The sequence below is a fragment of the Neofelis nebulosa genome, chromosome 10 (assembly GCF_028018385.1).
Source record: "Neofelis nebulosa isolate mNeoNeb1 chromosome 10, mNeoNeb1.pri, whole genome shotgun sequence".
NCBI classification, from domain to species: domain Eukaryota; kingdom Metazoa; phylum Chordata; class Mammalia; order Carnivora; family Felidae; genus Neofelis; species Neofelis nebulosa.
The window spans coordinates 90,105,834-90,132,318 of record NC_080791.1 but is presented as its reverse complement, the minus strand read 5'-3'; the positions used below and the strand labels follow the sequence as shown (position 1 = coordinate 90,132,318).

At 48.6% G+C, this 26,485-nt stretch overlaps 1 protein-coding gene across 30 annotated transcripts in view; it reads right to left on the bottom strand.

Annotated features, from left to right (window-relative positions):
* The window catches only part of PRR5L (proline rich 5 like), a 73,917-nt gene that overhangs the window by 38,182 nt on the left and 9,250 nt on the right, over positions 1-26,485 (bottom strand). For 12 of the 30 annotated variants that reach the window (XR_009249915.1, XM_058688657.1, XM_058688663.1 and 9 more), the window contains exons 2-4: positions 20,237-20,364; positions 15,070-15,358; positions 13,664-13,744 (exon numbers count right to left, since the gene is read on the bottom strand). Coding sequence is in view for 29 of the 30 variants with exons in the window: in XM_058688657.1 (XP_058544640.1) it covers positions 13,664-13,744; positions 15,070-15,233 (245 nt within the window). In the remaining variant the exon portion in view is untranslated. Of the gene's footprint in view, positions 1-391; positions 519-13,663; positions 13,745-15,069; positions 15,359-20,236; positions 20,365-24,460; positions 24,685-26,193; positions 26,329-26,485 lie in introns of those variants that run through there. The other 18 variants (XM_058688659.1, XM_058688673.1, XM_058688672.1 and 15 more) reach the window with 9 other exon arrangements.

The window sequence follows — 26,485 nt, the reverse complement described above, 5'->3', positions numbered from 1 at the left end:
TGGGACCGCCCTACTGATCCTTCTTTAACTTGATCCAAACAAGGCAATGAATCTAAAAACATGAATAACTGGCTCTCCGGATCCAACGTGCTCCCTTAGAGGGTACACTCCTCATTGACTTCAAATTGTGTCACCTCACCAGCCACGGTCATTAAGGAGCAAAGGCTCAGCCTTCTGACAACCCCCACTGGATATCAACTCCCCCACCCCCAAAATGTGTTCCCACATGTTCCCTGTGTCCTGGAGAAACAGGAAGTGACAGTGAGGTATCATTCTGTGCAGATCATCGATGCAACGGGATCAAAAAAGAGAAAGAGACACCCATGATCTCAATTCTCACACCAGAAAGAGCCCTGGAAAGCTGCAAACACGGGTTGCACACGGAAAATACCTTCTTTTTCCCAAGACAGACAATGTGCCTGTGTGGATACCGCATCTTGAGATCCAACTTAATGGCAGTCTCCTGGAAGGCTGCCCCATCAATACAACCCAGGAGCTCTCCCAGATGGTGGGCAGGTCTGACAGAAACAGGGGAACCTTCATCAGTCAGGAGGCTGAGGGCAGGTTGCTCATCGCTGCTCTTGGAGGCTAGAAGTGTCTCTCAGACAGAAAACAGAAACCTGGCGGGCAGCCTCAGATGGGGGCTCTCAAAGAGGAAGAGTCAGAGAGGCTGCTTCTGACTGCTGGCCACTGGGAAGTCTTCATGGCCACTGGGAAGCCTCAAAACCATAGGTGAAGAAGCCAGGCTTCCTCAAAAGGACTTAGAAAACCAAGTCCTAATAATGGGCTACTTCAAACGAAGTTTCCCACACACATCTCAGGTACCCATAATGCTGAGGGGCTGACACGGCTCTGAGACCAAATAATACGCTATGGAATTGGCGTTCTGAGGAATCTGTGCTGGGAAACTCTGTGCTCATGAAGATGCTTTGGGTAAAATGGAAGGAGAAAGAGGTCAGGGGTAAGGGTAGTCCTTCAAGGTCAACAACCATGGAAAACCCTACTGGAGCACGTTGGAGGAGGGACCTATGCAAATGTAACAGTTGTTAATGGAAGCTAGACATGGTTAAACAGGCGATGACTGCCCAGGGACATTTCACAATGGCACTCTGAGTGCATCCTGATGTTACCCAAGTGAGGAATCCAAGAAGTATCTTCCCCTACCTATCAGGGCATGCAGAAAGGCTGGGGCCTCCAGTGAGGGGGAGATACAGCACCTTATGGTAAGGCGAGGGCTGCAGCAAGCCATGGCCACAGCCAGAATTCTGCAGAGCGTTAAGGGAACACAAAGCGTGGGGTAGAAATCAGCTGATAAAGGAGCAGAGGCTAAGGAGTGAACCTGACATAACCACCAAGACAAAGGCACAGAAGAAAGGACTCTGAAGCTACGAGCAGCCGCACCAGGAGCGATGGGAGGGTGATGGATAGGAACAAGCCACAGAGCACAGAGAGCTGCTTCCTGCACACTGATGAGGGCGATCCTCAGTCCTTTACCGAGGGGGAACCCGCACAGGAATGTGCACAACAACCCGCTTTATAAACTTAAAGCACCATGGACCATTTATAACCAGGTATGGTAAGAGAATGAGACACTTGTCCTTTCATCTATCCTGAGTTTAAAACCCTGTCCACTAGGTATTATTGTTAGACCTAGCTGAACAGAACTGACCCCATCGGATCACTGAAGCCAACATTCTGTTATCCCGGGTAGGCATGTCAGTAAGTTGCTCTGTCCCTTACAAAACCTGTCGGACTTCTGGGCATGCTATGCATTACACAAGGTCACTGCATATGTGTACAGAGTTTTTGCTGCAGGAAAATACAGGAATCAATAAAAATGGGCACCAATAGTGCTCATAAAAAATTGTGGTTCATTCATACAATGGAATTTTATGCAATTGTTAGAGACAGAGAGAGGGAAGAACTCTAATGATACAAAAATTAATTTTTTAAAAATTCAGGATACAGGGGCGCCTGGGTGGCTCAGTCGGTTAAGCTTCCGACTTTGGCTCAGGTCATGATCTCGCGGTTTGGGAGTTCGAGCCCCACGTTGGGCTCTGTGCTGACAGCTTGGAGCCTGGAGCCTGCCTCGGATTCTGTGTCTCCTTCTCTCTCTGCCTCTCCCCCACTTGTGCTCTGTTTCTCTCTACCAAAAATAAATAAATGTAAAAAAAAAAATTTAAATGCAGGATACAGAATAGTGTGTATAATATGCTACCTTGTGAAAAGATAAAAGAAAAGGAAGAATGTATATATTTTTATTTACAGAATACCAATGAACTCAGTTGTCAAATCTGCTCTCTTCACTTGCTGTTCTGCAAGAGCGATGTGATTTGGTTTCCAACAGGCCCTTTGAACTAAAATAGCACCTTGATTTTTAAACCATGAAGCGTGTATGCATTTAAAAAATTATATAGAGGATTATATATAAATACTGGGTTTGGTCTCCTCTTCTCCATCTCCCCAAGTAAGGACACGGAGGAAGCAGAAGTTGTTGCTGGAAATTTGGTGGGGCAACAAAACACTTTAGCAAACTTTATTCCCTGAAGTTAGGGGATATTCTCCTACAGATCAACCCAGTCTGTGGACCTCCTATGAACTGTTGAATATCCCCAGCTGCTTTTCCATATCGATGTTCCTTACATATGCCTAAGGAAGGTCTGGGAGAAAGTCCACTAAATTGCTGTTATAATAATTATCTTTGCGGGGGCTTGAATGAGAGCTGGGTTTCTGGGGTACAGGAGAGGGAGATTCTTCAAGGTACAACTCACTATATAAATGTTTCGTACCCTGTGAACAAAGTCCTATTGAATTTTTAAAATTTAATTTTTAAATTTTAAAATTTAAATTTTTAAAAATTTGTAATTAACAAGAACCACCCCCAAGGTTACCACGAGATGCAGCTGCGAAGGAATTCTGGGAGTGAGTTCCCATCAAGGGCGTGATGTCAGGAAGCAGGCAGTCCTAGGGAACGGAGAACCCCACAAGCAGAGAACCTGCCAACGCAAACCCTCCTCAGCCTGGCAGCCTGAGAATTCAACTCAGAGAGAAAGGCGGGGAGGAAAGGCCAGAGCTGGCCCAGCCATCGGAGAGCAGACTGCCGCTGAGTCATACCACAAAATCTCCAACCTGTTTCTCTACTCGGTGTTTATTCTGCTTGCACTGGGTTTACAAGGAATGAGTACTTCTGAAAAACATGATCTTAGCTGAACTGACAGAAAGAGGGATTTTCCACCCCTCTGTCATGATACACCATCCCCAGGGGGAACTCGGCAGTCGCTTCCCTCCAGAGTGACTGATAAGAGAAGAGAGATCCATGAATTCATTCACTGAATCACAACCATTTCCTGACCACCTGCGGTGTGCCAGCCACGGTGCTAGACTAGACGCTAAGAGAAGGGATAGGCAGGGCTCGGACAGTGATTTCTTCTCACCGGGGCCGCGGTCTCAGGAGGCACCAGGTGCACCAACGTCTCCAAAAATGGAGAGCGTAAGTATCAAGGCATTAGAGGTATGCGGACCTACATTCACAGAAAAACAACTCACCCTGTAACTTCCTCACCAACTTTGCCAGTTTAGTCTGTAAAGCACGAGAAAGAAGAGCAAAGCAGGAGGAAACAACAGAATTAACGAGCCTATGGTTTGTGGTTCCCTAGATGCAAAAGACAGGAAATCTCTGATCTCCATTCCTTACGATGCATGCTCTGTCTCAGGCACGGGGGCCAAGAATCCAGCATCCCTCTTCCACTTTTTCCACCCTTTCCTAGGGTGTTTTCCCTGAAGACAGGAAAGTAGGGACTTATTGCAGCAAATAAATAAGGAAGAAGAAATAAACTGCTCTTAGGATGGAGCTGGACGATCTTTTCCCCCAGTTAAAGCTTCACTAAGCACTTACTAGGTGCCAGGCACTGTTTTCCACAACATACACAACATGTGTTTCCTCCTGTAAGCTAGAAACAAAGCCATACGGTTGTAGTGACAGCTCCACTTTTTAAGGAAACCAATGCTCAGAGGTCACTCAGGAGGGTGTGCAGCAAGCACAGGACGAGATGGGAGGAGCCTCACAGAGTGTGAGGACCAAGAGGCAGCTCCTGGGCCTCAAAACTGTTGTCAGCAATAACCTTTGTAAGTCAATGTCCCAGGTTAGTCCCTTGTATCTGCTCCCCAGCTGGAGTTCAGGGGTAATGAGGATCCCTACTCCGCAGATAGCGTAAGGGTTAAGGGAGTTCATCCTAGACCAGTTAGTTCCCAGAAGAAGCCTGGCACACACAAGACTCAGCAGGTGCATATTCTACCCAGGGCTGCAGACCCTGAAGCCCACACTCCCAAGGACTCAATTTCACTGCTTCTTGGCATCTTTTTTTTTTTTAAGAGAGAGAAAGTGCATGCATGAGCAAGGGAGGGGGCAGAAGAAGGAAGGGAGAGGGAGACAGAGAGAGAGAGAGAGAGAGAGAGAGAGAGAGAATGTCAAGCAGGCTCTACGCTCACCACAGAGCCTGACATGGGGCTTGATCACATGACCCTGGGATCATGACCTGAGCTGAAATCAAAGAGCTGGATGCTCAACCGACTGAGCCACCCAGGAGCTCCAGCATCTTCTTAAAAGGACAGCCGGGCCAGCATTTCCCAGACCTGACATTAAGGACCCAGGTGAGACTCATGAAGGGGCCTGGACACTAGGGCCAGACCTCACTGATTTAAGGGTAAAGGCATAGGATGGGGCCATACTTGGGGGGAAATGTGGCTGTGACGAAGATGGAAGTAACATCTCAGCTTAATGAGATGCTTCATCTGTTTCACGTACGGGGCCTCCATGCCAGGTTTCGTGTGGAAACCGAATCCCGAGCCAACCACCACCACCCCTAGTGGCAGCTGCAGCCACGGAGCCAGAAGAAGGAAGTGGGGCCTCAGGAGTAATGCGCCCCAGGAGTGATGGCAAAGGAACGCTTACGTGGACCCGGCCTCAAAGCGAAACAGAGCATGAAGTTCAGTCAGAAGCCAAAAAGGCCACAATAGGGAAAAAAATGGGGAACCACTCACTGGTCTGTATTATCTCACCCCTTCTCCCTCCCAGGCTGACTGGGTGAGACACCACCCCAGATGACAAGATTTCCTGTTATTACACAGACTCGCCATCTCGCCCCTCACCGTCTTGTCAACTTCCCACTTCTGTGGACTCGAAAGTAAACAAGGCCCTGCCGGAGCTGGATGCTGGTTGGGGGGCGTGGGGACCACAGGGTGACAGGCAGCACAGGAGCGGCACGAAGGATGTAGAGAAACCACCTCGGGTATGAGCCATGATCTCCCTTGCACGTGCGGAAAGACCCAAAGCAGCAAAATCCCAAGGGATGACGAAGCAGTTTGGAGACAGATGCCACGGGGCTCGTGTTTAACCAGCACGCGTCAGGACAGCCAGATGAGTTGTTCGACGTTTCTGTGCCATTTGGCAATTAGGGGCTGCCCCACGTACTCAGGCTCTCCAACCTGGCCCCTTGGCGGGGTCCAACCCCACTTCCTCAGGATCCAGGAACAGCAGGGGACCTGCAGACTCGGTTACTGATGCTATGCTGATCAGTGTCCCGCCGACCCGACTGCGAAATCCTCCGAAGATGAGAGACAGGGCAGAGACAGAGAGGGAGAGAGAGAGAGAAGTGCGGCTCGAGCTCACCCAAAGCCGGGCTCAAACTCACAAACCGTGAGATCGTGACCTGAGCTGAAGTCAGATGCTTAACTGACCGAGCCATCCAGGCGCCCCAAGGAAGTGGCACCTTTAAGCACTAACATGGAAATGCCCCATTTCCTCCTTGGGTCCGTTCTATCGGGGCCACTGGAAGTGGTGTCCATGACTCAGGCAAAATGCCAGGACTCCCATACATCTCAGTTTCCTGCACCCCAGTGGGTGGCACTGGGGACAGTGAAAAAGATGGAGGAAAGGTTGACCTAATTATGTCACACGCACGTTGCTAGGCAGTTGACGCACAGGGCTGCTGATTCTCCAGTGCCTCTGTGGTAGGAATTTATCCTCATCTGCAAGATGAGACAGACGCTCAGAACCTTGCCCAGGGCCATGTATACAGATCCTCACTCAACGCGAGGCCAACCTGAAAGTCGGTCCATGGCACCCCACAGGCTCACAGGGGCAGGTAGGCAAGGTGGGTGAGGGAAGCAGGTGGGCATGAATAGCGGGGGGGGGGGGGGGGGGGCTATAGTGGGCTTCTCTAAAGCCAGCAGCCGGGCCTTGGCTCCTGGAGGGGAGCTGATCAGTTCCAGGCCAGGCTGCACATCCAGCGCTGTCCAACGTGAACTTTCCAGAGAGGCCTGGATTTTTAGGGGAGATATCCACATTTCTAAACACTGTGCAGACCAATCACCACACGGGGCCAGCCCCAGAGGCTTCCCATTTGTCACTTCCCTTTAGCTACCCTTCCCTCCCCCAAAATCAAATGTGTTTACCAACCGGAGCAGAGAGAAAAACAACACACACTCAGGCAGGGCCACCTGGGCTGAAAAGAGACTCCACCTCAAGCCCTCCCAAAGTTGGGCCCTCAGAAGACAGCACCCTGCTTCCCTCTGATGTGGTAACGATTCTGTGCCCTGGGACGTCAGGCCTAAATCTGGACAAGGCCATCTCTGTGTGCCTCCTGAAGCCTACTTACTAGGAGTTTAAGATCACGGGAGGCTCGGGTTCAAATCCCAGCGGTACGACTCTGGGCAAGTTGTCCCATTTCTCCGTGCCTCTATTTCCTCATCCGCAAGACAGGGATACAGTACCCGTCTCATAGAGGTGTGGTGAGTTTTAGAAGAACTGACACAGTGAAAGCACTCAGAAGCAAGCCTGGCATGTACTAAACACTACGTAAATGTCTGCTATTATCATCACCTCAGGGAGTCTCGCCTCAAACTCTGCCAGCCTGTGGGCCGCAGCCAAAGTCTCCTCCTTTTCCAGCTCTTCCCAGCTCTTCCCCGGGGTTGAGGGTCCTGCCACAGTCACCAGGCTCCCTCACAGAAATGGGAAAACCTGAGGTGCGTTCCCTTCGGGGGGACTCGGGCAGCCAAATGACTCAGAAGGAGGGCGTGTCGACTCAGAGCCATCAAAGATCAAGCATGGTTCTTGGAACCTCCTCTTTCCTTGAAAATCTCTGGGGTTTCCTCCATGCTGCCTCCCTCCCAACAAGAACAGAAGCAGTGTGGTTGGAGACAGAAGGAAAATGTGAGTTTCCTGCCTCAGGCCAGCTGCAGATAACTCATCTCTGGTTTCCGGAACCCTTGTCTCTGAGCATTCATTTCTGCAGAGAGAGAAAAAAAAAATCCTCCTGGGGGGAGAAGCAGAGGGTGGGAGGCCATGGAGACAGAAGTACAGCAAGGAGGTCATGGCCTCAGTTGCCCTTTCCACCTCACCCTTGCCTGCTCATCCTTCAGATTTCAACTGAGGTGTCACCTTCCCCCAAATAATTATGTGCCTATCCTCTGCCCTCCCCTGGCACTCTGGATTCTGCTAACACCCCACTGAAGACACAGTAGGGTCACCACCTACGCAGGGCCCCCCACTCACTCTGCAGGAAGCTCCCCAAGAGCTAGAACCACCTACTTCAATAGCTTCCTCCAAACCTGGCCCAGTATCCGGTACAGCATCCACCAATATCCACTGACTACATGAATAAAAGCACCAGTGGTCTCTCCCTCCACACACACCCCCCCACCAATCAAAAACTGAAAGCACTTTCAAGAATCTACTTGTACAGGTTCTCGTAAGAACCAGCAAATGTAAATCATAGGTTTCTCATACTTCTCTAACTCTTCATAGTCACACACAATCCGTAGAACAGTTGGCTGAAAAGGGAGGAGGGTGCTCCTGTGTCAGAGAGGTTTGGACAGTCTGGTTCCTGGGAAAACCCAGGGAACCCAGGCCTCAGACTCAGACGCGTCCCCACTGCCAAAATGCAGCCACATCAGGATTGAAGCTGGGAGGGTATTAAAAACCACACGGGGGCACCTGGGTGGCTCAGTCGGTCTTGATTTTGGCTCAGGGCATGATCTCACGGTGCGTGAGCTCGAGCCCCGAGTCAGGCTCTATACGGACAGTGTGGAGCCTGCTTGGGATTCCTTCTCTCACTCTCTCTCTGCCCCTCCCCACTCACGCTTGCTCTCTCTCAAAATAAATAAGTAAACTTTAAAAGCAAACAAACAGAAAACCACATCAATGCCCCACAGAAAACCGAAACCAACAGGACACTCAGGGCCAGCCCCAGTCAGGGCAGATGGAATTTGAGGGCAGGCAGAATTGTGGATGGTGATGACCAGCAATCTCACTAGAATAGGTCTATTCTAAATAGTCATTTTCTTGCCTCTAGGGATGTAACAATATGCAAGGCCTGCTTTAAGGTAACTCTGATTTACAGTCTTCATACTGAATGACCATATGCCTGGATGTATTTGGGAAAAATTGCTGCTTTATTGAGGTGTGGACATTCCTGATCAATTTGCTCTTAAAAGGTCTCCACATCTTACTCTTTTTTTTTTTTTTTTTTTTTTTTTTTTTAATTTTTTTTTTTTCAACGTTTTTTATTTATTTTTGGGACAGAGAGAGACAAAGCATGAACGGGGCAGGGGCAGAGAGAGAGGGAGACACAGAATCGGAAACAGGCTCCAGGCTCCGAGCCATCAGCCCAGAGCCTGACGCGGGGCTCGAACTCACGGACCGCGAGATCGTGACCTGGCTGAAGTCGGACGCTTAACCGACTGCGCCACCCAGGCGCCCCCACATCTTACTCTTGATCTAATAATGTGTTTTAGAACTTGCCCATCCTTACCAAAGTTCTTCCCTGTAACTACCCCAAACTCTACCTGCCAAAATTTAAACTGGAATTCATTCTTGATAACTGAAGGACCAATTGTTTGTACTGACTGCATTATAAAACCTAGTTACATAAGGCCTCTACCTTCCTGGTCATCTTTTGCATCGGCTAATGTGTAAATGAATTCACATTTCCTGGGCACATACTAACTCCGCCATTAGAAAGAAGGCCAGGGCTGGCCAGGGTGGCCTGAGGAAGCTGATTTCAGCTTTGACTCTGGACTTGGACAGTCCATCAAAGTTGATTACCATTTGGCTTGAGTAGAATGGAGAATGGAGTCATTTCCTCTCACTCTTGTCTCTGAGGAAAGGAGAAACAGCTGGCTCCTGGTTGGAACTCCGGCTCACCCAAATTTCAAGTCCAGCACATTCTTGGAGGGGCCTGTCCCGGACCGCTCTCATTCAAAGTGAGCTCCCCGCATCCAAATTGCTAGAGAAATCTCTACACAATTCCATTCATGCAATGAGTCATCATACTGCCCCTCTGCTCTCACCCATCATTCATTACTTCATTATTACTAAAATCTCACAACAGTAGGAATAATAATGGTTAACATTAAAAAACATTTTTTTTTCAATGTTTATTTTTGAGAGACAGAGAGAGACAGAGCGTGAACAGGGGAGGGGCAGAAAGGGAGGGAGATACAAAATCCGAAGCAGGCTCCAGGCTCTGAGCTGTCAGCACAGACCCAGATATGGGGCTTGAACTCACAGACCATGAGGATCATGAATGACCTGAGCCGAAATCGATGCTTTACCGACTGAACCACCCAGACAGCCCAATAATAGTTAACGTTTCTTATGCACTGGATCCTGGACTAATGGTGTGTGTGGCATTATCTCAGTCTCCCCAAACCACCATCAGGTTGACGCTATTATCCTCATGTTATAAAAGGAAAAACAGAGACCAAGAAAAATGAAGTAACTTGCCCAACGTCACACAGCTAGTCTAAGTCTTGATCCCCAGTCTCTCTGAATCGGGACGCTACTCTCTTAACATGTTCACAAATTCTATTGGACCCACACAGATCTTCTGGGACAAAGACCTCTCACAACTGATTGCAAAGTGGGCTTGAGAATCACTAGTCTCCCCTCCTTCCACATTCTCTTCTCTACGTGGCTACTGTCCGGTTCCCCCACCCTCACATACACCCTCCCCACCGGTCATGCCTCAACCCTGTTGAGTGTATGGACCTATTCTGTGAACAGGTCTTCGAAAAGAGCAAAGAAAAGGAAAATCAAAGCCCAAATGTCTACCTGAATGTAACCAGCGAGTGGCATGCCCATTTTGGCATTTTAATTGCTGAACTAAGGGACAGTGGCATGTATTTCTGTGCAGGCACTTGCAGACGTGGGCACACGTGCCAGGCCAGCTCACTTTACTCAACTTGGGACCAGGTCACACATCTGCCCAGGGTGTGTTTCACATTCTCAGTCATGTAACTCTGAGTGTGATGTGAAAACCCATCTCTATTTTAATCACTATCCTAGAGAAGGCCAGAGAATAGAAGGTCCACAATCGTGGCAACTCAAACTCTGGTTTTTGACAGTTTTGACTTATTCTGGACTCAGGTCATATCTGGACAATCAGTGTCAAACCCCAACTACATGTACTTCTCACCAGCCTGAAAACTGCCCCAAACATAGGGAACTAGACCCAACACTGGAAGGGAGTTTGGGGGAGGGTGTTACGCCTCTCAGAGGGGTGTTAAGAATCACAGCGCATGATGAAAGATGGGGTCCCAGGGGCCTCGCGGAAGGAATGCAGAAGGAAACACCAAGACCGCCAGGTTAACCTTTCTTCCAGCCTAAAACCTCTCGGACTCTACAATACGGTACAAAGAACCTAAAGCCCTACCCTCCCAGTGATGATATTTGGAGATGGGGCCTCTGGGAGGTCATCAGGTTCCGATGTGGTCATGAGCGTGGGGTCCTCAAGATGGGATTAGCAGCCTTATAAGAAGAAACACAGAGACGCTGCTAAATATGAAGGAGAGGCCTGTAAGGACGTGGTGAGCCGGCGGCCGGGAACTGGACTCTCACCAGGGGCCGAACCTGCTGGCATCTTGACCTGAGACTTCCCAGCTTCCAGAACAGTGAGAAATAAATGTCTATTATTAAACCCCAGTCTGCGGTATTTGTTATGACAGCCTGAGCAAACTAATACAGGGTCCTGAGTCAGCCAGGAGTTCAGATCCTGACTCCACCCTTTACACAGCTGGGTGACCTTGGACGAGTCATTTGATTTTTCTTATCCACAATTTTATGGATAAACTATGAGAACAATGGTTGCCTCACAGGGCTGTGAGGACAGTTGAATGGGCCGATGTATGTGAAAGGTGCCCAGAGCTTTTCCTGGAACGTCCATCCCTCACGCGGCCTTTGTGCTACAACAGCCCCCATCAGCAATGACCTGATGCACGCTGTGGTTCATCTTGCCAATAGGTAGCCTATTGGTCACATTCAGCCCACAGATGTGTTTTGTTTGTCCTGAACTAATGTTTGGGGGAACTTTGGGTTATTTAATCAACATTTAAAAGCCAGGAAGTTTCATGCAAAAAAAAAATCTCAAATTCTGTTTGAGAGATAGGTTGACATGTCACCGGCCCTGCGTTCTGCCAGGGCAATCCCCTCTCATCAGAAGGTGACCTCTCACCTCCATGCACCCAGGCGACCTCACCCATTCAGAACACCCACTTGGCACCTGAAGGCTTCTGAGTTAGCAGCCCCTGGGCTGAAAGGGCTGGTGGAATCTGGTGTGGCCAGTACTTTTCCTAGCTGCCCATGAACAAAGATTTTAAGTACAATTTCAGGATCAGTCTTCCAAAGTGAGGAACAATTAGCACATTCCTGAGTCACTGTTTTATTTATTTTTACTTCCACTGTGAGCTCAAGAACCCTCACAGAGAGGCCAGGATCTTAGTTCTTGGAGTAAAATAGATTTCTTACAACCCAGAGGTTGGCTGACCTAGCTTTGCCCCTGTCACTCAAGTTTGTGGGGCCTCAGTTTCCTCCTCTGTAAAAGGAGGCCTTGGGCTAGACAAGCTCTATTGTCTCTTCCCATATTTGTGTAATTATTAGGTGGAATTCAAGCTCCTGGGTAGAAATTCAACACACCCTGGTTTATTTCGGAGCCCTAAAGGTTTTAATGAGCTCTTAAAACACCTCACTGACCCTTAAAATAAGACTTAACTAAATGTAAACAGGACTCAGATAATGGCCTTGTTTATTGTTCTGCTCCCTCCAGGGTTGGGGCTTTAGCCTTGATGTTCTGCACTTAACACACCAGCGAGGAAAGAACACCAGGGCATTAAACGGCTGATGTGCAACCTCCTGTCCCCAAGAGGTCCTAGTGCTCTGGACCCTGCCTGCCTCTCTGCCCTCATTTCACCAAGACACAAACCCAACCACCCACCCCTCAGCCTCTGGTATTCTACGCACGTGGGCCTTCTTTTGGCTTCTTGCTCACTGCCACCACAGGACCTTTGCACCTGCAGTTCCCACCAGCCGGAACCCTCTTCACCTAGTTAATTCCCACTGATCCTCCAGAAGACAGTATCGGCAGGACATCGCCACTCCTTGGCAAGAGCAAGTCACGCTAACATGCTTTCATCACATCAGCTGCATCACAGGAGCTGTCAAAGAGGCTCTTTAACATCTTACTTGTATGATTAGTTGGCTAACGATCATCTCCCTGACTGGATATAAATGCCAGAAGAGCGGGGTCCACATCTATCTCTGCTCCAAGTTGTCTCTCCAGTGCCTGGCCAATAAGGAGGCACTCAAATATTTGTTGAACGAGTGAATACGTTTACGAAAAGCTGACACTATTCTACTGGGAAGATCCTGGAAGGCAATAAACCCCTCAAGGACCACGTCCTGTTGAGGGCTGTATCTCCAAGACATAACGGTAATGACAGCGACAACATGGACAGTAATAAGAGCTATCAGTTCTCAGTGTGCTCCAACCCTGTTCTAACAGGTCATTTATAGAATAACTTGATTTAAACCTTCATAAGAATCCTGTGGGGGCACCTGGGTGGCTCAGTCGGTTAAGCATCCGACTTCGGCTCAGGTCATGATCTCACAGTCTGTGAGTTCAAGCCCCGCATCGGGCTCTGTGCTGACAGCTCGGAGCCTGGAGCCTGCTTTGGATTCTGTGTCTCCCTCTCTTTCTGCCCCTCCCCTGCTTATGCTCTGTCTCTCTCTGTCTCAAAAATAAATAAAAACACTAAAAAAAAAAAAAAAAGAATCCTATGGAAGGAGGCACGTTTCTCATCCCTGTTTCATGTAAGAGGAAACTGAGGCACAAAGAAGTTGGTAAGTCACTTGGCCAGAAGTGTTAAGTCACAGACCTGTATCTGTGAAAAGCTAAGTGAGGGGTATAAACCACTTTATACCAAGTGGGTAAGTCACTTGGCCAGGTTTTAACAGAAGTGTTAAGAGTGACAAAATCCCAAGCAGTCTGGTTCCAACCACGAGGCCATCTTGCCTACGATGGCACCAAATGGTTAAGGAAGGCACAATACATCTTTACACAGTATGTGATATCTGCCTGTGTATCAACCCTCTGCCCCCCTTACAGATGCTATATGCATGAATAAATGGATGAACCATCTACGGATCAGAAGTCTAGACAGGTAAGGGTCTCAGAACTTAATAGCCACATGAGCCACATCAAAGTCAACAGAAGCAACAAGAACCAAGCAGACAAAAACCTTAAGATAGGGCTCCCCGTGGGGGATAGTCCCCCTGCCCCAGCTCAGTCCCACCAGGGGAGAATAGTCCGTGACCTGGCCATCCACGTACCTGATGTTTTCGTTCAGTGCATAGAGTTCGTTGCTTTGCAAGCCACCCCCTTTGAAGACGTTGATCACGGCAGTCTGCACACTACAGGGTAAACAGAAATGACCCCTGGTTAGAGGATCTGCCTGCCTGGGGCAAACTCAACAAGCAGCTCTGAGCTAAAGGCAAGTGTAAGGGCCAGGAAGCACAAAAATGGCCCACTTTCCATCCCTGGAAACCATCATTTCCTTCCCAGGGTCCTTGGAGAGAAACAAAGACAGAGGCCAAAAGGACCCAAAAGCAGCTCCTCTCCCTCCACTCTCTGAAAGGCCAGCAGGTCTTCCTCGCTTGCCTCGCTGGTGGCCCTGATGGCAAACAGCACTGATCAAGGGCAGGTGGTGGGATCTGCTCTCAGGATCTGCGCCTGGAGGAATCCAAAATGGCGCTTGCTACAAGCAGGAGCCAACTGGGTTCCTTCACCTAGAAGGTCCCTGTCCTCACAAGGCAGCCTCCATGCCTGGGGCTAATATAAAATACTAATTCCTTGCCTTTAAACAGTTTTTCTTTGGAAGAGTTTCACCGAGGCCAGCCTCTCTTGCCCCTTCCATTCCCTCTCCTGTGAGGTATAGGGGGTTAGTCCCTCGAGGAGCCACAGTTAAGTCTTAACTCTAGGTGCCCTGAGACTCCAGCCAGGTATTTCAGCAAGGAGCAGATTACAATCTTGTCTTTATCAAGGATCCAAAGCCTTTTTTAAAGAACATGGATCCATCCATAGCAGAACGTTTCACAGCCCCCTCTTCTTCCCCATCAGAAGAGGTGCGCATTCACTGAGAAAATCCAAAATGAACCAAAGGACAAAGAATTCAGGAATGCTTTAAAATAGTGATGCATTTAATTCATCCAAAGAGTAACTGCTAGATTTGAAAAGTAGTAGCCCACAGGAACACAAGACGCAGTGTTGATTCAGTCGCTACTCGATGCTTGGTGTACAAAAAGTCAGCCAGACACCCATAAAAGCGCAGTGTCTCCTTTCCCATCCACCTGTGGCTCACAGGTACGGGTAGTCCTTGGTTTATACCCCTCACTTAGCTTTTCACAGATACAGGTCTTATCTTCCCAAATAGGTTATAGGTGACTTACATGGCCCCAGCCCTGGGTACTCGAACAGTCTTGGGCGTGACTAAGGAGCATGAACTGTCACTGTAAATTCCAACCCAACTGTCGCGGACTGGCTAACAGACTCTGGTAGCCCGGAGGCCTCCGGTGGCCCACCTCGTCTCCACCCAAACAAGGCAGGCCAGCGGATACGGTCTCCGCAAGAAAATGTGCCTGTATACATAATGCCGACCTTCTGAAGGAGGGCTCTCAGGAGGAGCAGACGCTAAGCCAGTCCCCTGGCCCTCCACCCCAGGACTACCAGCCCCCGTTACCTGTTCCAGGCCGAGCTGGAGCTCAGCTGCAGGGCCTGCCGTGTGGCTTGGAAGCGGGGCAGATCGCTGAGCACCGGGGAGCTCATGAAGCGTGGCCGGGGCCTGCGGAAGGAGCCCATCTCGTGGAACGCGGTGGGCACACTGGGCGCGAAGCCACGGGTCATAAGTCCGGGGGAGGGGACGGCTTCTCCTCTGCACCACAAGGTTCCAACAGCCCACGGGCAGGGGCTTCTTCCGGGGCTGCCTTCCGGCCCTCAGGCTTTCTTAAAACCACAAACTTAGCCCACACCTGAAAAGAGAGGGAAGCTTTTATTGAAAACTCCCGCGTCGGGCAGAACATTTCTTAGACGAGGTTGGCTGGGATTTTCCGGCCGCGCTATGTTAAAAACAACTCCAGTGTCCTGAAATAACATCTATACCCTACACGCTCCCACTCATGCATTTATATGGGGCTCCGTCTGGTTACCCCAAAGTGGGAAGGCAGCAACAATGGGAACAGGTTGAGTCAATCCTACAGAAAAGTGATTTCTAAGTTGTGCTTGAATGTGGTTCTAAATGCCTACAAATGCCAAAGCATGGGCACTGGCTGGGTTTCTGTAGACCCTGCAACATTGTGCATTAAAGAGACGGCTTTTTCAAAAATGCCTGGGGGCGCCTGGATGGCTCAGTCGGTTGAGCGTCCGACTTTGGCTCAGGTCATGATCTTGTGGTTTGTGAGTCTGAGCCCCACGTCAGGCTCTGTGCTGACAGCTTGCCCAGAGCCTGGAGCCTGCTCCGGATTCTGTCTCCCTTACTCTCTGCCCCTGCCCCACTCACACTCTGTCTCTGTCTCTCTCAAAAATAAATAAACATTGGGGCGCCTGGGTGGCTTGGTAGGTTAAGCGTCCGACTTCGGCTCAGGTCATGATCTCACGGTCCGTGAGTTCGAGCCCCGAGTCGGGCTCTGTGCTGACAGCTCAGAGCCTGGGGCCTGTTTCGGATTCTGTGTCTCCCTCTCTCTCTGCCCCTCCCCTGTTCATGCTCTGTCTCTCTCTGTCTCAAAAATAAATAAATGTTAAAAAAAAAAATTTTTTTTAAAATAAATAAATAAACATTAAAAAAAAAAAGTGCCTCAAGGAGAACACAAAAACTCCTTCTCTTGGCACTAAAGACCTTCCATGATATGCCCTTAGCATGCCAGCCCATGTGTATTGCTCAGTATTTTCCAAAGTATCAATACCTCCTCACTCAGGCACATCCCACCATCCCTTACCTACCATTCATTCATTCATTCATTCATTCTGTAAGAGCATATTTACTGAGTGTTCATTATTTATTAACCACTGGGAGCTGTAAAGCATCCAAAGATTTCTAAGATGTGATCCCTGCCCTCAAGAGGCTCAAGGTCTATTGAGAAAACAGCTATCTGTGTATTCACACACACAATCAATATTTATTTTCTTTCCTGATTTTATTTTTTTAATAACTTTTAATTCTAGTTAATTAACTTATAGCATTGTATTGGATTCAGGTGTACAACACAGTGATTTAATATTTCCATACAACACCCGGTACTCATCATGAGAAGTGTATACTTTTTTTAAAAATTTATCTTGGAGGGGGGAGGGGCAGAGAGAGAATTCCAAGCAGGCTCTGTACCATCAGCGTGGAGCCCGATGTGGGGCTCGAACTCACATCATGACCTGAGTGGAAATCAAGAGTAGGACAATCCACTGACTGAGCCACCCAGGCTCCCCAGTAAGTGTACTCTTAATCCCCAACACCTACTTCACCCACCTCCCGTCTGGTAACCATCAGTTTGTTCTCTGTAGTGAAGGGTCTGTTTCTTGATTTGCTTCCCTCTTTTTTTTCCTTTGCTCGTTTGTTTTCTTAAATTCCATATAGGTGAAATCATACGGTATTTGTCTTTCTCTGACTTACTTCACTTAGCATGATACTCTCTAGCTCCATCCATGTCATTGCAAATGGCAAGATTTTGTCCTTTTTATGGCTGAATAATAGTCCATTGTATATATGTATACACCATATCTGCTTTATCCATTCATCAGTCGACGGACACTTGGGGTGTTTCCATAGTTTGGCTATTGTGAATAATGCTGCTATCAACATATGGGTGCATGTATCCCTTTGACTTAGTGTTTTTGTATTTCTTGTGTAATTACCTGGTAGTGCAACTGCTGGATTGTAGGGCAGTTCGATTTTTAAGCAATCAATATTTATTGACCACACCCTATGCAACAGCCACTCACTTACGTATCCGGGATATAATGGTGGCTCTGGACAACGTGGTGGCTGCCCTGTGGAGCTTACAAACCGGTAGGCATGGTTCCAGCCTATGCTTCCTCCCTCTCCCCACCTGGACTATATTTACTGTTTCCCTTCCCCGGAATTCCCTTCCTTTTCCTTCCCCTATGCTTATCTAAATCTACCCTACCTTGCAGAACTAGGTTCAAGGATACTGTCCCCTGAGCAGTTCCTAGGACTTAATGACTTTGTGGCTAATGGCAATGGCTTTGGAGTGAACCCAGGTTCGAGTCTTAACTGGGCCCCTCCCCAGCTGTGTGACCTGGGCACACTGAGTCCAAGAGTCCACAGCTGTTAGCAGTGCCAACTGCACAGGACCGATGAGAGATGACATGAGATAGTGTGATGTGTGTCCAGCAGAATGGCAGACCCAAGACCCTCGAGCGTGGTCCTGTTTCTGCTGGAGCCCAAAGCTTGCTTTCCTCACAGCCTCTATTCCTTTCATTTCAGCCTCTGACTCTCCAGTGAACGTAAAGTCTAAATCACTGAGTTAAAACGAGTTTGGTTGCTGGTCGGAGTAAAGGACAGAGGAAACGGCACCAAGGTTAGAGTCACTTTTTTCTCGAGGGGTTAGGGTTGAGCCCGGACGTATTCTCAAGGCCACCTCTCCCACCAGCTAATGCTGCTGTTTCCCACGAACCAGTGCTGGAAGAAAAAGATGGATCCCAGCCATACACGTCAGTCTCGAGGTGGAGAGGGGAGTACATTCTGCAGTCCCAGCTACAGCGTCTGAAGAAGGAGGAACCAAGGGGCCGCCCCCAGTTAAACACGCTGCTCCCGTCAGCAGAGGACTGAGGCTTGGGGATGGGCACCCAGGCGATCCATCAAGAAGGCATGGGAGGTGCCAGATGCTGTCTGCAGACAGCGGGCACACTGGCAATGAACTGGCAAGACCAAGAGCCAAAAAAGGAATGGCGTGGACTACCTCTTGGAAAAAAATTTTTTAAACGAAAGCAGGCTCATGTACCATTTCCTTTTCGAATGATCTGCCCCTCCACCTGCTTCTCAGGGTGAAACAACAGTAACAAATTTATCGGCAAGTACCACAGAAGTCAAAACAGGCCTGCTCCATTTCAGAGAGTCTCAATGGCTACGCAAGAGCCACTAGAATTTGGAAAGATCTATGCAAATCAGTGAATGAGGCAAAGAAGAAATAAAACCATGGGGCCCCTTCAGAATCCTTACCCCGGATGGCTTCGGGATTTAACTTGCCTGGTAAAGGTCATACTATTAAAAGAGGACCCATTTTGCCCTTCTTTAAATGGGCCTGCTAAGTGCAATACATCTGCGTAATTACAGGATATTAACTCCATTTACGAGGACCTTAGACTCGAGGTGAAGGAGCCGCCTCCCACTCAGAGGCACTCGTGCAGGGAAGTGGAAAGGTGAGCTGAATGGATCATCCAGGTGTTTACTTCCCGGCTTCCCGCTGCAACAGCCACTTCTCCAGGAGGCTGTGTGACACTGAGGACCACGGGGCCGGCTCCTGTCCCCCTCTGCCGCTCAGCCAGCAGCCCCCAGGCTCCCCACTGCAAGCCGGGCTGCGTATCCAGCAAGGCACACAGACGGGCAGCCCCATTGGCCTGCGTCCCCTTTTAAATAAGGATAATTTTCAGCAAAAGAACAACGAGCGCGGCTCCCATGACCTTGTCCCTGGGTGTAGAGTCACACACGACAAGCAGGTGCCTCTGACTCATTTCTCACCCATACCATCTGCCACCCTCAGACCCTGACTGGCTGAAGACCATTGGAAGCCGCCTTTGTTTCCACCATTCCTGCTTCCGGACAGAGCCACGAGGCCTCCCCAGAGCCCTGCCGAGAGGGGCTGCCAGCAATGCTGGTGGGATGACACGAGCGGCCTCAAGGTCAAACCCGGTGCGCCCTGGATCCACCGGCTACCACGCTGGCCCCTCAGGCACAGGCATGTCCTGACCCAAATAGGACAAGTCAGAAAATGACAAGACAGGCGGGGCCCCCGTTTATAGACGACAAAAGTGAAACCCAGAGGAGCCTGGCCAGTGTCTCTGAGGTCGGAGAGCCAGCACTGGCCAGAACTCAGGTTCCCTGACTCCCGATCTAGAAAGTTCCCCAGGCCCCACCTGGGCCATTCTGTAAACTCCTCAAAGAGAGGCCCCAGCGCTTACTCGTCTCTGTATCCCCAGGCCTAAGCTCACTGCTTAAGATACAGACCAAAGAAGGACGGGAACGAATAAGGAATCAACTGCCTGCCTGTCGTGGTGCCAGGTACGATCACAGCCAGTGACTGCCTCAGGGATGTGTGAGGATAAAACGAGTACCTATTTGTAAAGCACTTAGATAGGACGGTGCACGGCAAATAGCAAGTGCTAGGTAAGTGCTTGTGAAATAAATTAAATACTTTGTTATTTCTAAATCTCCAAGCAATGACAGCAGTTGAAATACAAGAACATGTCCCCCCTGCTTCTGGCGACCTCAGCAACATCTGGAAAATACTCCGCTCGGGAGGATGCGAGGCCTCCAAGCTGCCGTTGTGGTCACAGAGTACTGAGGCCTTGCCTCCTCAGGCTTTGGGTAACTCACTTATTCACTGACCCTTCACCTCCGTGTGGACATCCCTCAGTCTCAGAGTGTTTCCACACAGCCCCACACTTGTAAATCTTAACCTAACCCTACAAGGCAGGTTGAGCAGGGATTCCGTAGGATCGGAACTCTAAGGATACGTGATATGGCCATGGCTGGGAGGCTACGTGGTCAGGGAACCAGATCCCACCCAAAGTCTCCCAACCTCAAACCTGCCCTGCCAGGAAATTCTTCTTTTTTCCCTATATATTTTAAAATATTTTCATTAAGCAACATACGTAAAAAAGAGTTCATAGACACATACAAACACATGTATCTTAGGGGCACCTGGGTGGCTCAGTTAGTTGAGGATCTCAGGTGATCTCAGCTCAGGTCTTGATCTCAGGGTCATGAGTTCAAGCCCCGTGTGGGGCTGCCCGCTGGGCAAGAAGCCTAATTAAAAAAGAAAAAATCAATTGCATGTATCGTAAACAATAATACACTACCACCTGCTTAAGAAAGAATGTTTCCTTGGAAACCCCATGTGTTCCTATTTTTCTCATAATAGCACACCTCCTTATTTATCACGACAAAGGTACACATGCACGTATACCTGTAACATACAAAGTGAGAAAGGCTTCTCGCTCTGGCCACTGAATGTGGAGAAGCTCTCTGCCCAGAACTTTCTAAGATGACAGAAATGTTCTAGATCTGTGCTGTCCAACATGGTGGCTACTTGTGGCAGCCACGTGGCTATCAAGCACTTAAAATGTGGCTAGTGTGGCTGAGGAAGCAAACTTTAATTTTATTTTGTCTTGATGTGATTTTTAAGGCCATATAGATGTGTACACACGGTATTTCAATTAAAATGGGTAATTTGTTCTTTCCTTTTAACACATCGTGGCTACCTTCCCACAGCACCACGGATTGATCTATTTCATTCTTTATAATGGTTTCTTTATTCCATTTAGGGGACACCATATTTGATTTAACCAGTCCCCTATGGATGGGTATTTTGGTAGCCTCCAGTTTTTTATTACTGCAAAGAATGAGCATATCTGCCAGTCTCAGGGATCCTGCCTCTTACACCCAATGCCACGGCAGCCTGAAATAGCACTGCAGAAAGGGACTTGAGAGGTCTCTTGCCTGTAGCTCCGAAGAATGGGTGGCTTGGGAATCAGGCAAGCCCTGGCACCAATGTTCATTCTGCTGCTCACTGACTGTGAGAGGCAGAAACACTGGTGTCCCAAAGGTATACTCACTTCCTAGTCCCCAGAACCTGTAGATATTATGTTAGGTGGCAAATGATGTAATTAAGTGAAAGATCTTGAGATATGGAGCTCATCCTGGATTATCCAGGGGGGCCATAAATATAATCACATGTCTCCTTATAAGATGGATGCAGAAGGAGACTGGGGACAGAAGAGGAGACACAGATCCACAGGAGGAGGTGATGTGAAGACAGAGGCAGAGCCTGGAGGGATGCTGTTGCAAGCCAAGGAATGCCAGCAGCCACGAGAAGCAGCTAGAAGAAAGAAGTAGATTCTCCCATCGTGCCTCTGGAGGCAGCATGGCCCCGTGACACCTTGATTCTGGCCTTCTGACATCCAAAATTACAACAGAATAAATTTTTGTTGTTTTAAGCCACCAAGGTTGTGGTCATGTCTTATTGCAGCCACAAGAAATAAATACACTCACTGTGTGGCCCTGGGCCACTCTGAACTGCAGTCTCTACATCGGAAAAAAGGGGAACAGGAAGTGTGACCTTGGAGCATCGCGGTGTTGAGAAAGATGATTTAGGAAGTGCCTGGCAGGGATCCGGGAACTACTGGGCACGACACAGGTACAGTGGAGGTTCTGAGCACAGCTGCCAGAGCCGGGCTGAGTGCCACCACTTATGGTGTGACCTGGGCAGGTGACTTAGGCTTGGTCTGAGGGTTGAATGAGATGACTCACGCAAGGCTTAAAACGGTCCCGGTATACAGTAAGTGCTGGATAAATACTACCTGTTGTTTATTTCTATCACCACCACCACCACCACCACTGTATCAGTCTGCTCAGGCCACTGTAACCAAAGACCACAGACCGCATGCTGTCAACACCAGAAATGGATTTTGTCACAGTTCCAGAAGCTAGAAGCTCAAGATCAAGATGTCAGCAGGTTTGGTTTCTCCTGAGGCCTCTCCTTGACTTGCAGGTGGCCACTTTCTCGCTGTGTCCTCACATGGCCTTTCTTCTGTGGACACGCATCTCTTGCTGTGTGTCCATGCGTCCTTTTATAAGGACACCAGTCAGACTGGATTAGGGCCCACCTGACAGGCTCACTTTAACTTCATCACCTCTTTGAAGGCCCCATCTCCAAATACAGTCACATTCTAAGGTACTGGGAGGAACATGACTCAGCCACCACCGTCATCATCACAAAAAGTTCTTGGCCTAATGTCTCTGAGTTAAAGAAACCGGTGTTTTGGTGGATATTCTCCTGTGAAGGGCCAATGCAGTTAACATGTAGAGAAATGTGCATCTAAAATGATTTAAATGGTGCAGCTTTGGGCGCTTACATTCAGCGATCTGGAAAGCCGGGGTCCTGGACACAGGAAGGGCTGTGGTGGTTACAGGGTTATTGGGTGTTATCACTGGCCTTACTCTCCCAGGCTCACCGCACAGGGATTTCTTTGAAAACTGCCACACACAGGATCCAGAATATGTTTCTTGGAGAAAAAAAAAATGTGCCTCTCTTTCTTCTCCCAGCGGCCAGGGCACGGGGAGTGGGGCACAGCCCCGCAAACCAGCCCCGCGGGCAGAAGAAGGCAGTACACTCGGTGGAAAATGCAAATAAATTCCACTCAGGCTCCAACCCTTAACTCTGAAAAGGGAAGTAGAACCATGGCACAACTTAAAATAAAGAAGTGAGTGGCTTATAATGACTCTGAGGCTTCCAGGAAAAAGCCATTCTGAGTGTAAATAACAAAGAAGTCAAAGAAAACGGAGTCGGATGTGACCGCCCAGAAAACAAGGAGAAGCTAGTTCCCAGGGAAACTGTACAGATGGTACAATTTCCACGTTCCCCTCAGCAGTTCCTGCAGCCAGGAGGCCCTGGGTGCGACTCCTTTCCCTGTGACCTGAACACAGAGAATGAAGAGCCAATGTCCTTCAGCATCGGTCAGGATTTGGATACTGTCCCTTAACGTGACCGATGTGTTCTCTAACCGCAACCAGCATCATGATGAGTGATGAGTGAGAGCACAGTTTACTGAGTGCCAGCTGTGAAGCATGCACTTGACATATATTATCTCAGTGTTTCTAAAAGGATTGTAGGGGTCTTAGCCAAAACCTTTAACAGACTAGGATAGAAAATATCAGCGTGCCTCACATTTTGGGGACACGTGTATATGACACACATGCCCATGTGTACAGAGTCTAAGTGAATTGCACATTTCATATGTATGAATGTAACACTCAAAATGTTTGAAAACCCCTGTGTGCTGTGACCATCCTCACCTTACAGAGAAGAAAATGGATGTGCCCAATGTTGACCTTGTCTAAGGTCATACTGTCCATGACAAGAACCCCACAGCCCAAGGCCCTTGGTGCTCATGTTACTTCAATGCCTTCAAAGCCTCCCCACAGCTCTTAGAATAAATCCCCATACCCCATCCTCCTACCTTCACCAACCACCTGCTACTCTGCATGCCAGCTCACTGATCTTCCTTCATTTCCTCCAACACCACCAGTTCTTCCCTGCCCCAGGACCTTTGCACATACCATGCCCTCTGTGTGAAATACTTTCCATCCACTTCTCCAGGCTCGAACCCACAGACCCTTCATCACTTATCTTGATAAGCACTTGCTCACAGAGCTCTCTTTCCCCTGATTTTTTCTCCTGATTAGGAGACCCCAGTGAACACCCTCCTCACCTCCTTTGTTGTCTTGTCATCCTATAAATGACTACAGAATTATTTCTTATTTTTGTGAGGTCCATAAAGGCAGGGACTATGTCTATCTTGTTCTCGGGTGCTTATTACAGTACAGGAATGCTTCAGACACTTGATGAATGAGCAAATGAACCAGCCACATGAGAGGTACTACCGGGAGACACAGGAACTTCACGCATGTGTCAGCTGAAAATTCCAGCACCTAAAATTACATAAAGCTTTCCCATATGAAAATATCCTGGTACTGAAATCTGACAAGCCTGGCCTGGAATCCAGCATCTACAGTTTATTAGCTGGGTGACCTGAGTAAAGGACTCTCAAGTTGCCTTATCTTCAAATGAGTGGGGTATGCATCTCCACGAGATAATCTAGAGCATAGCTGGGCCCGTGAAGGGGCCCCCCAAATTATAGCTAGTGTCAATATTTTTGTAACACTCTGTTCCTCACAAAACGCTCGCCGTTTCGAAGAGGTGACAGAGGACTAGGGTGTTGGGCGACAGGCACTCTCACACATTACTGGAAGCAGAGCAGTTTGGGGCAGCTGCTGTGGATGGAAATGTGACAAGATCGGCCACAGTGACAAAGGCTGTGCCCTCTGACCTCCAGCGACTTACATAAGCAGGGTTTTTACTACGGCCTCCTTTACAACAGCAACAGGTTGCAAATAACCGAAATGCCCAGCCACAGAGGACCGACTAGGTGAACTTGAGTATCTCACACTCTGGAAGCCCGTGCAGCTCTAGGAAAGAAGGGGAGGGCTCTGTGTACTGACTGGCGTGCTCTCCAATCCGAAGGAAAGTGTGCTAAACATAGAACTGCACGTGCAGTATGCTACGATCTAGGTAAAACAGACAAAAAAGAGCATTTACAAATCTCATTGCATGGCATAAAGAATCTCTGGAAGGGGCAAACCAGAAACTGAGAACACCTGTTTCCCCCAAGGAAAAGAGCTGGGTGACAGGGACACAGTAGGGAGATTTTTCTCCATAAACCTGTTTGTGCCTTTGAATTTTGAAATGTGAACATGTACGACTTATTCAAAGAAATAAGTAAAAACAACAGTGATGCCTTCCCCCAGCCCCTCAAAAGAAAGGCAAAAAACGGTTATTGATTTGTTCAAAGTCCCTCAGCTGCTCGGAAGAAGTGAGGATTTGAACTTGGCTCTGATCCCAAATGCGATGCTCTATCAATTATAGTTCGTTCATTCATTCATTCAACATAAATTTATTTCTTTTTTAAAAATTTACCATCATAACCATTCTTTAATGTTTATTTATTCTTGAGAGAGACAGAGGGAGAGAGAGCACGCGTGTGCAAGCAGGGGAGAGACAGAGAGAGAGGGAGACAGAAGATCTGAAGGATCAGTAACCGACTGAGGCACCCAGGCACCCCCACAAATTTATTTCTTTAGCACTTATTCTACAACAGGAGTTTCCTTGTATATATACAGGGACACATAGGCCAGAAAAACAAACCCTGGGGAAAAAAGCAAACAAAAGGAAGACTGATTTCTTTCCTTTCTGCATGATATGCCACATACTTGCCATACTTTGTGGAGCATCACAGAGAGTGGGCAGGATCTGCCCAGGCTGAAGGAGGCAGTCACTACTCAATCCAATCTGGTTTTTGCCACCTCAGGGCACAAGTTCAGTTTTGCCGGATCTGAATTTTCCAAGAGATGCCAAAAACCCAGATTTTTTAAAATGCTAAACCATGTGATTTATAAGTGTTAGCAACGAACTCACCAAGCCCACTAGCACTTTAGGGGCCTAACATATAGGTTTGGGACCTTTATTTTCTCCCTCACAACTATGACCACCAGCCTTCTCACACCCCTTCCCCAGGGCCTAAGTCAGGTGTAAACCAGTCACTATGGGCTTGGGCACACAAGTGGTCTTCCTGAGGTCTGTTGGCTTATCAGTTGATTAAGAGTCTGGCCTGGGGCACCTGGGTGGCTCAGTTGGTTGAGCCTCGGACTTCAGCTCAGGTCATGATCTCACCGTCTGTGAGTTTGAGCCCCACGTCAGGCTCTCTGATGTCAGCCTGTCAGCACAGAGCCCGCTTCAGTTCCTCTGTCCCCCTCTCTCTCTGCCCCTCCTCTGCTTATGCTCGCTCTCTCAAAAAATAAACATTAAAGAAAAATAAAGAGTCTGGCTTAGCTAGTGGCCATGATTACCTCAGCGTCACCAGCTCTACGTTCAGTCCCTCCCCTCATTGCCCTACAGAACTGAGAGCCTCTGAGAGACATGGCAGCAGATGACCCCCTGACACAGCACAAACCCAGAACTGGCCTCCTCTGGTGTTTCAGCTCCCACCTACCACGTCATCTAGTTGACCAGCCTCTTACCTCATCAACTGTCTTCTCTCAGTCCTACCCCATCACTGATTCCGTTCTGGAACCACAAGCACTCCTGTAGTATAGACATATCCATATGCACTCTTCAAACAGGGCAAGCCAACAGCTCGCTGGCTTGGGATATTTCTAGAAGAAACACACAGCAAACAGAAGCCCCCAAGCCAGCCCAGGAAACTAGATCTGAACCCCACACACCCCACCCCAGCTCACCAGATGGAAACTGAGTCAGAAGTAGGTATTCAAGAATACTGAGACCATTTTGCAAATCGCCTACCGTGACTAT